We start from the raw sequence: 14,302 nt of genomic DNA, 5'->3' as shown, positions 1-14,302 counted from the left end.
AGCCCAGGCAAGGTTCTTGCTGCAGTCATAGATGTTGTTATCCTTCCAGAATTGCATCAGTGTCATCTCGGGGTCTTCCTCATTTGCAGCAATCGCCTGGGTAAAGGTCTCTCTCAGGTAGTAAGTAGGCCTTAAAAGCTGCTATAACTCCTTGATCCATTGGTTGGATCAAAGAGGTGGTGTGTGTGTGTGTGTGTGTGTGTGTGTGTGTGTTGGGAGGGAAAACCACTTTGACATTGAGATGAAGGTCACCAATAAAAGGAGAATGTACAGGAGCATTATCAAAAATAAGCATAATCTGGAAAGCTATGTTATTCTCTCTGAACAGTACTTCTCCATTTCTCTGGCGCAGCAATACAGAGAGCATCTTGGAAAAGGAGCTGGGTCATCCATGACTTCTTATTGCTCCTGTAGGACACTAGCCAGGTATGCTAATTGATATGCTTGAGGGCCCTGGGGTTCTCACTGTGCCAGATCTCAAAGGATTTCAATTTGTAGCCTACAACATCACCTCCAAGTAAGACTGTTATCTTGTCCTTAAAAGTCTTGAAACTTGGCATTGACTTAATCTCCTTACGGATGAAAGTCCTTTCAGGCATTCATGTCCAGAATTAAGGAGGTTTCATTCATATTTAAGATTTGCTCTGGCCAGTAATTTTGATCCACAATCATCTTATCTAGAGTTTCCAGAAATTCTTCAGTGGCTTTCATATCAGTGCTTACAGACTCACCACATACTTTCACATTATATAATAAATAACAATTCTTGAATCATTTAAACCACCCAGATCTAGCAATAAATTCAACGTCATAGGTGGGTCCAGCCTTTTCTTTCAACGTTGCACACAAACTTTTTACTCTGGCAGTGATGTCATGGTGCTGAAAGGGATATACTTCTGTGTCTGGTCTTCAATCCAGGTCATTAGAAGTTTCTCCATATCCAAGATAGGCCCTTCTCGAATTTTTGCTAGACTCATTGCCTTCAGTGAAGCAGATCCCTTAACAGTTCTCATCACTTTGTTCTTGTTCCTCAAGACCATATAGCTATGGTGGAATGGGACATGCCTGACTGGCAAGGAGTAACCATCTTATTTTCCACCTTCATGATCCTTAATCACTTCTAATTTTGTTTCCAGGTCAGTCACTTAATGTGGCCTCTTACTGGCCTGGATTTTGTAGGCTGTAGGGGCCATGATGAACAAAATAACATGAGATAAAATCAAGCACAAGAGTAAATGAAACAATTAAGAGATGCAGTTAAGCACAAGGTGTATGAGGCTGCTGTTGATGTAATAGCATACTGTATACAGTAAACTTTTTTTAATAAATAGGAGACTACTCCTATTTATAAATAAACTAAAAATAATGACTTAAAAGTATAGTATAGTAAATTCATAAATCAGTAATAGTCGTTTATTATCATTATCCAGTATTATGCGCTGTACATAATTTCATGTGCTACACTTTTATACCACTGACAGCACAGTAAGTTTGTTACACAAGCATCACCACAAACAGGTGAGTTATGCATTGTGCTGTGATGTTAGGATGGCTACAGAGTCTCTAGGGGATGGAAATTTTCCAGCTCTATTCCAATTTTACAGGCCCACTGCCACACATGCGCTCCATCATTGACTAAAGCATCACGATGCGGCACTTGACTGTAGTTGGCATCGTACGGTATGCACACCTTTCAGATTGGCTTCTTTCACTTAGTAATATGACTGGAAGTGCCTCCGTGACTTTTCATGGCTTGATAGCTCATTTCTTTCCCATCATGAATATATTCCATTATCTAGATGTGCCACCATTTATTTATCCATTGTCCTACTGAAGCTGGCATCTTGATTGTTTCTAAGTATTGGCAAGTGTGAATATAGCTACTATAAACACTCATGTTTGTGCAATAATCTATAGTATGTCAATACATTAGTATATTTAGCCATTCTCCTTTGACAAACATTTAGATTAGTTCCAGTTTGGGTTATTTTTGTTGTTGTTGTTGTTGTTGTTGTTATGCCAAACAATACCGCAATGAGCATTTTTTATGAATCTGTGTACATACATCCACAAGAGAAATGCCTAACAATGGAATTGCTGAGTCAAAAAGTATGTGCATTTTAAATTTTGATGGAACTCTTACGAGGCCTACCAGTGTCTGGTTATAACCCTAAGTTTTGATAATGCATTAAATTTTGCCGGTGTGGCAGATGAAAGAAAGATTTCTTCTTGTTGTTTCTGGATTTTGCATGCTGATCCATCCCTTCTTTGCATTCCTCAAGACCCAGATGACCACTCCATATGCTCCCACAGCTTGCCACGCACCCCTCCTGAAGGCTCCATTTGCCTGAGGTCTGTCCTATATTTTCTCCCAGTAATGCTCACACTCCCCCATAGGAACGCAGCCCTCCTCCTGCAGTCAGCCCCAAAGTCACGCATGCATTTGTTCATTTAATTCTCCCCGCCATTCTGGGAGCAGGCACAAGAGTAGTAACATTCTGGTTTACAAAGGAGGAAACAAAGACCTGGCACACAGCACAGGCCCACAGGAGCAGCACCACGTCCCTCCCCTTGCCAAAATCGTTTCTTTCCTCATCCGCTCCTTTGGCACAGGGCTGCCAAGCATGGCTCTGTGAAATAGCCTCATTTATCTAACTGCCGGCTCTTTTCCAGATTGAAGCTTTCCGATGGCCTATTCCACCTCCTTCCATGATTTCTCTCAAGACTCAACTCCTTATCTCAGCATTCAGGGGCTTTCAACATATATAGCCCAATTCGCATCTTACTGTTCCTCTCCTCACATAGCTGGTGCCCTAGCACTCCTGGAGTACTTGCTGTTTCTCAAGCCTACTTCACAGGTTCCCACATCTGTGCCTCAGTTCCCGCTGTTCCTTCTCCCTGGCATTCCCTCCTTCCGTGCCTGACTACCAAAGTCACATGCTTCTCTAAAGCCCAACCTAACAGCCACCAACTAAATGAAACTTTTTATGATGTCTCTTCATCTTCGCTAACACAACGAACAAGACTAGCCCTCTCTTGAGCGCAGATCTCTTTTTTATACCTCTTTTACAGCCTTTATCACCCACTGTCATATCATAATTATCCTTCTTATCTTTTGCCATGTCATAATAAATCTTTGAGAAGCAGCACCACATGGATGATGCTCCCTAGAGCTTAGTGGGACCTAGAAGTAGTGGCTTAGTGGTACCCCAAAACTCTCATACATATGTTTTTCTAACATAACAAAAATGAAATCATTTCATACAGTCTGACATGCAACTTGCTTTTTTATTTTAATGATAAAGCAAGGACAACTTCCTGAGTCAATGCATTTAGGACAATTTAATTCTTTTTTAACAACTACACATCACAATATATGGGTTTCTTCTCATTTATTTAGATATTTTCCCTTTCTGAACAATTAATCTTTCTTAATCTTTATTACAAACAAAATTGAAACAATATGTTTACATACACACCTGACATTTAAGGAACAAATTTCTAGCAATGAAATTTCTAGGTGAAAAGATATATGCATCTTGCATTTTAATAAATTTTGCCAAATTACTCTCCAAAGAACCTTGCCAATTTATTTTCTTTTTAGCAATGCCATTCGTCCCTTGGCTGAAGATTCCATGTTATATTCAAAGCTCACCTGCTATTCTTGGAAGCCTTCCCCAGGCATCCTCCCCAGTGTTTATGTGGGAGATGGGGCACTAAATTAGTCCTCTGTTGCCAATAAAATCAAGTTCCTGGCTCTATCATAGCACTTACTACGTTACATGATGGTTATTTTGCAAAGCCCCTCCCTCCTCATTCATTTCTTTATGTCCCTTACCCCTCATATGGTACTTTTTTGGAAGTGTGTGTGTGTTTGAGTGCACACACAGGTACAATACTTGCTTTCTGTATTCTGGACCCTGTGCTGGGGTGTTAGGGATACAAAGATGAAGAAAGTTATATTAGCAAGTAGATTGGGGAATAATAATAATAATATGATAATACAGGATAAATGGTACTGCGGGACAAGCATATGGGGCGATAGAAAAGCGTACAGGAGAGGCATCTAACCCGCCGTATGATCAGTAAGTCTTCCTGAAGGCAGCTGACCCAGTGTGAGTGCGTGTGTGTGTGAGTGTGTGGGTGTACTGGGGGTGAGGACCAGTGCAGGAGACGAGGGGAGAAGAAAAGGAGGTGGCCTGGGGAGAATGCTATGAGTGAGGGAAGGGGCATGGGTGAAGCCCAGAGGCTCATGGCCATTGACTTCCAAGACCTGACATCCTCCCTCTCTTTTTAGAAATCGTGACCAGGGTGCTTGGCCCCAAATCTTGGCCATTTGGCCTTTTTCCCGTAAGTGACTGGAAAATGCTGCCTCTTTGCTCCAGTAGTCTGGTAAAACTCAGCTGCAAGACCCTGACAACCAGGGCACTTCCTTCTCAGCAGCCTGGACACTCACCCTTTTCTCGAGCCTGGGCTGTTGCATCCGAATCCCGTGTTGGTGGTGCAGACTGAGGCTTGTTCAGGCAGAGCTAGGTCTGAAGCCCTTCTCCTCCTAGTATCTACTGTGCAACCTGGAACAGTCTGCTTAATTTCTTTAAACCTCAGTTTTCTCATCTGTAAAATGGGAATAACTATGCCTATCTTGTAAGGTTGTACAGAAATGAGAATAAGAGAAGAGAATATGTATGTAAGGTGCCCAGCCCAGCTTCCGGTAAATAATATACACCTAATAAGCAAAAACCATGCTTATTGTCCTTCAGACTCCTTAACAACTACCAATCAACTATGATGTGCTTAAAGATCACTTGATTAGGTTTTATCACTTTATACATGAGGAAACTGAGGCCCCGAGAAGGGCAGTCGCACAGTAGGTGGGAGGGCCAGGACAGAGCTCTCCTTACTCCAGGCCCAGGGTATCTTCCACCACCCCATAGTGATTAGCCTTAGGTGGGCACCTCGACCTCCTCTCCTTGGCCCAGTGAGATCTTCCCCTCAGTAGAAGGCACTGCTTTGGAGAAACACGGCCCTGTTTCCTTTCCTTCCTTTGTCTGTTTTCAGCTATCATCCATCTTATCTGCTCCCATTATCTCCCCTTCAGCCCTGCCTCTTGACCTCCTCTTCTCTTCTCCACAAGATACTGCTAGATGCCCAGTTCCACTTCTTTCCTCCAGAGACCACAAGACATGGTGCATTTCCTTTTTTTTTTTTTGGTTCCAGCTCTGGACAGTTTGCACTTTGGGGCTTTGGGGTTCAGGGTTCTTCAGTCCAAGAAGATGCACGCAAAAAGACTTTTCCACAGCTCCTCTAGGTTTACTATCAATAATTAATTGAACACTAATTATGTGCCAGGCCAGTTCTAACCACTTTACAGATATTAACTTTTTTGATCTCCCTAACAACTCTATGAGGTTGTGAGATAATATAAACAGCCCCAATTTACAGATAAGGAAAGGGAGACACAGGAAGATTAAGTAACGTGTTTAGGGTTTTACAGCTGAGAACTGGAGGAGGCAGGACTTCGAACCAAGCAGCTCGTTCCAGGGTTGCTCCAGGGTTGTTCCCAGACTCAGGCTACGTCTGGGTCTTTGCCATTGCTTCTTTCCCTCTCTGTGCTGCTTCTCCTACTTCCTGACTCATTTCTTTTGGGAGCTTTCCTTCCTCAATCCCTTGCACACAAATCTTCATTCACAGGCAGCAGCTAGGAATCCAACCTAAGACATCCCTCCAAACCCACCCCGAAGGTTAACACTGTTAGTATTTTGGTATATATATAGGATTTTTCCCTTGTTGGATCAATTTATTTATTCACTTGGAAGACTACCCTTAGAGAAACTGATATGATTTCCAGAAATCGAAGCTGTCCTAGAAAATCCAAGATTATAATAATGATGATGATGACAATAATAAATACTTTTTGGAAACACTGTGCTAAGTTCCTTAAACACATTGTTTCATTTAATGATCAGAAACATCCTCTGAGAGTGCTGCTATTCAGGGAATGCCCCTACCGTCATGATGACCACCCATAGACACATCACTCCAAATGTATTTATCTCCTAATCATTATATTTTTAGCTCCCATTTGGATGTCCAACCAAAACCTCGAATTCAATATGGTCTTATCTGAACTCATCACCCCTTCCTGTCCTACAGCCACACTCAGACCCTGCTTACTTAGTCAAAGGAGGCTCCCCTCCTTTGACTCACCCCCCAGGCAATCCAAGTTATGCTGATCTGTTGTCGTGTTGGCTCTCTCCCTTCTTTTCCAAACCTAGTTTTTCATCCATTTCTTCTATTCCTTCCACAATCATCCAAGGCATTTTATCCTCACTTTACACCTGTACCCTCTGAGGCCCAGATGGCTAAAGCATGTTGCCTGAAGCACACAGCTGGTTAAGGGCAGAGCCATGATCGGAACCCAGATCCATTCAGCTCCAAATCCCATGCTTCCTCCATCACAGCCGTGTATCCCATTAGCTCGAGTCCAAGGCTGAGACACCTGTAGGTGTAATAAAAAATTATATTAAATAATTCAGTAATAGTACATTAAATAACAGTGTACTACTTAGGAGTTATTCCCTCTTCAAGTTTCTATCTTTTAAAATAGATGGCTAAAGTCCCATTTGGCTGGAATACCATTAATATCTCCCTAGCACTTGCTAATCTTTCTTTTCAATAAAAAGAGAGAAAGCCTCAGGCTGAGAATTTTGACAGGCAACAAAATCTAGCCAGAATTTACTAACATTGTTTTGTTTTCATGGTTACTTTCTATTTAAGGCAAATGACACCAGTTTTCCACGTGTGGCAATTGCGGTGATATAAAATTTTCTTTAAAAATAAATGCATTTGAGTTTCAGAAGTGAATCAGTAATTTAGAAAATCATAGTATACCTACTATTTAGAATAGCAGAGATCATGATGATGAAATATGAATAGTCAAAACATGGGGGAAAACCCATAATCGAGTCGTTTTATAGCATATTGGCAATTTTTGTTTGCCTGCTGCACAGTAGCTCTGCAGAATTTGGAACTCCTCTCCTCAGTGGACCTCAAGGTACGTACTTACTTCCCACTGCAAGTTTGTTCAGTTTAGAATAGGAAGGTCCTTTAGATGTCACCAAGCCCAGCTTCCCATTTCATAGATGAAGATTGAGGCCTCAAGAAATATGGCTCTTTTATGATTACCCAGAACGTGATAGCTGTTCTGGGACTAGAACCTAGGTCTCCTAATCCCCCATTCAGGCACTCTCTTCTGCACCAAACTGCTTCCATCACATACGTATATTACATCACATACATTCATCATCACACACTGTTCATTCCTATACCTAAAGGAGACTCCAAGCAATCCTTCTCACATTCAGCAAGAGAATTAAGCACTGTGCCCTAAGGCATCCATAACACTGTATGCAATGACTTAGTTTCTCTCTTATGTCCCTAGGAGTGGAATAGCCTATGTCCTATTCTTGGAAGAATTTGGAAGAATAGTCACTCAAATAATTTCTGTAGGGTTTAATTTTCTTGCAAATTCCCAACTGAGAAAATCTGCTAGAGTTTAGCCCCTTTGAATGATTGATTCTCTTTGGGCCAAGGAGTCCTTTATAGGGCCAACTGAAGTCTCCCCTGCTTTAATTTAATTCCATCTCCCTTTGCTCGGTGCCCCGAAGATGTGGAGAATTTATTAGCATGTCTCATAAAACTCTAGCATAGCAGGAAATTAAATTCATCTGGTATAATCAGCTGTTTGGAAAGCTTTGCTGGTTGCTCTGCTCTACTTTATGGTTGCCAAGGTGATTGCAAATGGATTGTTTGATGACTTGTTCTAGGATCTTTCCAGGTATTGATGTTAAGTTTAGACATTGACAAACCCAAGCATGAATAAAAAAGGTTTTCCATGATGGTAAAGGGGACTCTAGACCCAAGGGAACAAGCAACATTTAAGGTGAAGAGAAGAAAGCTCAGGAGAACTTCAATGAATTCTCCCAAAAGCTCCAGGACAGTCATAGAAGAGAGAGGAGACTTGTTTTGAGCGGCCTCAAGGGGGCAGACTTAAGAGCCATGGGTAAAAGTTGTAAGAAGATGGATTTCATTTCACTGCCTGGATAGTCAGAGAAATACACATCTACAGAGGGGGCTGGTGAGCTTGCCATCACTAGAGATGGCTCTCCGAGAGTTTTGGTGGATGCATTGTGTAAAGAGCTGACTAGACTGTGAGATGCTTCGTTCAAAACCCACAGACATCCCATCTAGCTATATAACTCAATGATAATGGTCATTTGCAGAATCATTCTTCTTTCTAAGGAACCAAGTTTTGTTCCTTTTTTGATTATTTTTCACAGCAATTCAAATTAAAAATAAATTACTCATCCATCCGTCTATGTCTTTCCACACATATGATTTGATAAGATAAATGTACATTCTATATATACATTTTGATTCAAAAATAAGATAACAACAACAAGCTATCTCTTTTCCAAGACAGCATGCTAAGTACTTTACACGCTTTCAATCTCTTTTAATTCATTTAAGTTTAATGAGATAATGCTATACAGAAATATTATTAAAGACAAGCATTTTAAACCATCATTTAGAAAGAAATCTATAGATGTTTATCGGCTTGAGGATCATAAAAATGGAAGGACTCTTGTCGAAGCCAAGACCCAAGATAAGATTTTCCTAACCTGTCCAGCTATTGGAGCAAGGGCATTCTCTAGCACCACGGAGCTTTATTCCTGTTCAAACATTCATTAGGTAAATCCAAATGTGGGTTTTTTTCCTGCTTGGCAGGCAGGAAGCGACAAATCAGTGTCTTAAGGGATTGACAAAATATGTAATTAGACACTATCAATCACCATAAAAGAGCCTGCTTTTTCTTATATCAGATAAAGGTGTATTTAGTCTACTAAGAACTTTCCAGTTCAACTGAAGCATTAACTCTCTAAGGTCACAAAGGCAGTAAGCAGTGCTACTCAAACTCCTCTGCTAGAAAATGAAATGACAGTGTTGGGCAGGGAAAACTCGTGAGGCCAAGAGACAGATCTGGACTCCAAATTTTCCCTACCACCTTGGACTGAACACTTCTCGATTTTTTACTTCAGTTTCCTCATTTGCAAACTGGGAGGAATATACTAAATGATCTATTAAACGCTTTCCCAGTCTAACTTTCTCTAACCTTATAATTCTCAAAGAAGGTCAGGAGAAAAGATTCTTGGTGATAATACAGCATCTTGAAATTTCTCCCAGCTCGGTGATGCAGCAGAGAGAGCGAGAGTGTGTCCATTTGTCAAGGCTGGTGGGCAAAGGCCCAGAACGTCCTGGTTGACATCAATAGTTTTCCCTTCTTGACTAAGTGTTTGTGGGATTTTTAAAAAGGTGTTTCCCAAAATATGAAGTTAAACTTTTAAGTGACTTGTATATATATATCTAAATAAATCATCAATTAATGTTTGTCCTACAAGAGTTTTCTCTTTCATTTTTTGTTACGGGAAGGTTAAACAATATGCTTATTTATTCCATAGTTTGACAAACAGGAAGGAGATTTTAAATGGTTTAGTTCCACAATTCGTTGTAGATGTGTATTTAAAGAAACACTGTTACATAACAGACATTGCCTCTTCCTAAAATGCACCCTACCAGAGCCAATTTTGGAAAGCACAAATATGGGGTGGGTATATTTTGAAAACTATGTGACCATAACAGATCCTTAATTAATATTTATGGTTTTATGGGAAATATATTTTTTTAAGGCATCTGTCTTGCAAAAAGACAGTTTCTGCTATTGAAGGAAGGGTACATGTAGATTAAATATTGTTTCTGAGCTTTACTTCTAGAATAAATATCCAAATTACTTTTGTCCTAAAGTATTTTATTGTTCTAATAGAGAAGACTAACAATGTAATCTAAATTACTAAGTAACTCATATAAACTTTACTGACAATGCATATTTGTGTGACATTTATATGTGAGAAAGCACTTTCACGCATATTATTATATAATTTGATTCTCACTCCAATGGAAGTGACTTTGTTCCTCCTTTAGAGATGGAGGAAATTAGGCCCCCTCTTTGTGATTTCCCTTTAAAAAGGTGAGTCAGGAACCTGGCTATTAGGATTCCAGTTGTAGTGCTTCTTCCCTAACTTCTGCTCCTTTCAGCATGTAATGATGCAGTACATTGAAAAAACTCAAAGACAGGTCTTAGAGTTAGAAAGACCTGGGTTCAAATCCAGCTTCCGGCACTGCCTGGCCATTGCCACTGGGCAAGTTATTTTCCTCTTTGAGCCTCATTTTTGAATTATGCTAAAAATAATTCCCCCTCCATGGGACTGTGGGAAGGATTAAATAGAATAATGCATGAAAAGTACATAGCAGAGTGTTCCCTAAATGTTAGCCATTGTTATGTTATTATGTAATCTGCAAAATATGTTTAGTTACACTGCTTGAAGTAGTTTCAGTTTTTCAGACACCACTAATACATGGGAAATTCAACCCTGATAATTAATTTCTTTTTAGCAGTGAAGTCATATGCCAGATGCAAAGGATAGTATTTCATGAACAAAGACCTTAATTTTAAGGCTTGGTCTTACTTTTTTTTTTTTTTAAGTAAGAATCATCTTTTGCTTTCTGTAGTTTCAAAATATTCTTAATGTTAACACATTCCTAATAACCAGAACCACATCAAATTTCCATTTTTGTAAGTCAGTGGCAATTTCATATGGTTCAACACAATAGATTAACAAACTCCAACAGATGAGAGGATTTTTTGTTTAGTTGCAACAGGGTTATTAAAGAAATTGTGTTTAAAAGGAAAATTATCCCATTTTCAATGCCTCTACAGTCTAGCAGACAACTAGTGATGCCACACTCCCAAGAATGAAAAACAAAAGCCTACAACTTTCTCTCTCCCTCCCAAGTCCCAAAATACATACATGCGTACCCCAGCTTTCCCAGTGAAATCCGAGGGGTAAAATCATCTGTCTTGATGCCTGCAAATTCCCCAGGAGGGCACCAAAAGTACTTGACAGTGAGTACGCTGAGGAAATCATCGTCTGCAGCTGTTGAAGTCCCCTCCTGTGGTCTTCCCAAATATTTGAAAGAGGATATACCGGCTTACTGGGAGGGGCAGCAGCGGCATGTACCAGTGCTTGGGTGAGGGGGGTTGTGAGTACCTGAATGGGGACATCGTGTCTCTGTCTCTCCACATGCGTCCAAGCGAGCGTCTGTACGTGTTTACTTCCTACTGCGTGTCAACACGCCTTTGTGCTTCTGGGTGCTTCTGTGTTTGTTTCTGGCCGCCGCGTCTCTGTGTTGGACAGGGGTGACTTTGTGCCTGTCGGGTTCTGTGTGAGCGCGCGCGAGTGTGCATGTCGGTGCCGCCGGGCGGGTGTGTCTCAGTGTCTGTGGCTCCGCATAAGTCTGAGCATGTCTGTTGGGGTGCATTTGTGCCTGTATGTGCGTGTCCCCGTGGGCACTCTCTTCTCTCTCTCCGAACGTAGGGGAATGTCCGTGTGCTGCGCTCTGCCCTGAGACCTCAGGCCGCGCAGCCTCCCAGGACAGACAGGTAGCAGCCACAGAAGAGCCTAGAGCTCCCGGGTTGACTGGTAAGCACGCTCGCCCCAGCTTTAGCACTCTGGGGCCAGCCAGGGTAGCCTGCAGGGAGTGGTGGCCCGCCCGCCAGGGAGCAGCTGGGCTCCGCCCGGGCCAGCCCCAGAAGCGGGGCGGGCGAGGGGAGGGGAGCGAAGGGGAGGGGTGCCTCGCCCCTTCGGGGCTGCCGGCGCCGCATTGGCCCAAAGTTCCTGTACGTCACCGGGAGGGCAGGTCCCCTAAAGTCCTGTGCACATAACGGGCAGAGCGCACTCCGAGGCGGCTTCTCCAGAGCGCAGGCTGGAACTGGCGGGCACAGCGAGCCCAGATCGCCCCACAAGCTGAGTGTGCAGGACGCGTCCCCACCACACCCACCCCACGGCCGCTGAATGAGGCTTCCAGGCGTCCGCTCGCGGCCCGCAGCGCCCCGCCGGAGGTCCGCGCGCTGAGGCGCCGGCAGCCAGTGCGCTCACCTGCCAGCCTGCGCGCCATGGGGCAGCCCGGGAACAGCAGTGTCTTCTTGCTGGCGCCCAACGGAAGCCACGCGCCGGACCACGACGTCACGCAGGAACGGGACGAGGCGTGGGTGGTGGGCATGGGCATCGTCATGTCGCTCATCGTCCTGGCCATCGTGTTTGGCAACGTGCTGGTCATCACAGCCATTGCCAGGTTCGAACGTCTGCAGACGGTCACCAATTACTTCATCACTTCTCTGGCCTGTGCTGACCTGGTCATGGGCCTGGCAGTGGTGCCCTTTGGGGCCAGCCATATCCTCATGAAAATGTGGACTTTTGGCAACTTCTGGTGCGAGTTTTGGACTTCCATTGACGTGCTGTGCGTCACGGCCAGCATTGAGACCCTGTGCGTGATCGCGGTGGATCGCTACTTTGCCATCACATCGCCCTTCAAGTATCAGAGCCTGCTGACCAAGAATAAGGCCCGGGTGGTCATTCTGATGGTGTGGGTCGTGTCAGGCCTTACCTCCTTCTTGCCCATCCAGATGCACTGGTACCGGGCCACCCACCAGGAAGCCATCAACTGCTACGCCGAGGAGACCTGCTGCGACTTCCTTACGAACCAAGCCTATGCCATTGCCTCCTCCATCGTGTCCTTCTACGTGCCCCTGGTGATCATGGTCTTCGTCTACTCCAGGGTCTTCCAGGTGGCCAAAAGGCAGCTCCAGAAGATTGACAAATCTGAGGGTCGCTTCCACTCGCAGCACCTCGGCCAGGTTGAGCAGGATGGGCGGAGCGGGCACGGACTCCGCAGGTCCTCCAAGTTCTACCTGAAGGAACACAAAGCCCTCAAGACACTAGGCATCATTATGGGCACTTTCACCCTCTGCTGGCTGCCCTTCTTCATCGTCAACATTGTGCATGCGATCCAGGATAACCTCATCCCTAAGGAAGTTTACATCCTCCTGAACTGGGTGGGCTATGTCAATTCTGCTTTCAACCCCCTTATCTACTGCCGGAGCCCAGATTTCAGGATTGCCTTCCAGGAGCTTCTGTGCCTGCGCAGGTCTTCTTTGAAGGCCTGTGGGAATGGCTATTCCAACAACAGCAACGGCAAAACCGAGTACTCAGGGGAGCAGAGTACCTATCACGTGGAGCAGGAGAAGGAAAACGAACTGCTGCGGGAGGACCCCCCAGGCAAGGCAGACTTTGTGAAGTGTCAAGGTACTGTGCCTAACGATAGCATTGATTCACAAGAGAGGAATTGTAGTACAAATGACTCACTGCTGTAAAGCAGGTTTTCTATTTTTTAAGATTCCCCCCCACCCACCACCAAAAGAACACTAAATAGACTATTTAACTTGAGTGTAATAAATTTAGAATAAAATTGTATAGAGATATGCAGGAGGAAGGGCATCCTTCTGCCTTTTTTTTTATTTTTTTAAGCTGTAAATTGAGTGTGTCTTGTACAGTTCAGCTCCTCTTTGCACAGAACTTGTAAATTTATATCTGAAGAGCTTTAGTCCTCGAGGACTTGGGTGTGCTGTATTTTGATGACTTTTTCAAGTATCTACCTCACTGGTCAAGTATTAGGGGTGATATATTGCTGCTGATAGTTTGTATCGGAAGGAGATTTTCCTTCCTGCACCCTTGGACTTGAGGCTCTTGAGTATCTCGGACCTCTCATCTGTGAACATGGACTGTCTCCTGCTCCTCTTATTTGCTCAAATGGGGTTTTGTAGGCAGGGACTTGAGGGGCAGCTTCAATTGTTTTCCTGAGCAAAGTCTAAAGTTTACAGTAAATAAATTGTTTGGTAATGTCTGCATTGCACCTGTTTCTCCAAAACCCCTTGACTGCAGTGTCTTTACCTCCCCCACTGGAAACCACAGGTAACTATTTGTAATAACTGCCCAATGACTTAACGTGGAATGATACCAGAATGACATGCACTGATTGCTTAACCCTTTCATTCGCCTTTGAATCTACTGCTGCAAACCGGCATCTCTCCTGACACTTGTGCCCCAAATCAGGTCTGCCTGCCCTCGGTATAACTCAGCTCGCCCCACGGTTATTGTTCTGTGTTGTTACCACAGAAACACTGACTCATAGGAGTGGAGTTATGGGCATATGTTTTGTCCCTCTATGCGCCCCCACCACCCACCTTCCAGTTCTACTTGTTTCATAACTGCTTATATTTCTATCTTTGCCATGTCTTATAGTGGAGCTCTTTGTACTGCATCAGGGCTTGGCATTTTAAGGATAAGGA

The 14,302-nt window shown here is 43.4% G+C and overlaps 1 protein-coding gene across 1 annotated transcript; it reads left to right on the top strand.

The window, feature by feature from the left end:
- Positions 1 to 11,837: 11,837 nt before the first annotated feature.
- On the top strand, positions 11,838 to 13,866 carry ADRB2 (adrenoceptor beta 2, surface). Its single transcript, XM_012658249.1, has one exon. The coding sequence runs from the start codon at positions 12,071 to 12,073 to the stop codon at positions 13,325 to 13,327; it is 1,257 nt and encodes a 418-aa protein (XP_012513703.1). The 5' UTR covers positions 11,838 to 12,070; the 3' UTR covers positions 13,328 to 13,866.
- The last annotated feature ends 436 nt before the right edge of the window (positions 13,867 to 14,302 follow it).

Source organism: Propithecus coquereli, unplaced genomic scaffold, assembly GCF_000956105.1.
Source record: "Propithecus coquereli isolate 6110/MARCELLA unplaced genomic scaffold, Pcoq_1.0 Scaffold58, whole genome shotgun sequence".
NCBI classification, from domain to species: Eukaryota; Metazoa; Chordata; class Mammalia; order Primates; family Indriidae; genus Propithecus; species Propithecus coquereli.
The sequence above is the reverse complement of the archived record's forward strand: the minus strand, read 5'-3'. Positions and strand labels throughout refer to the sequence as shown.

Excerpts from the sequence above, each read along its gene's own strand:
- ADRB2 (XM_012658249.1), top strand. The coding sequence starts at position 12,071 with ATGGGGCAGCCCGGGAACAGCAGTGTCTTCTTGCTGGCGCCCAACGGA.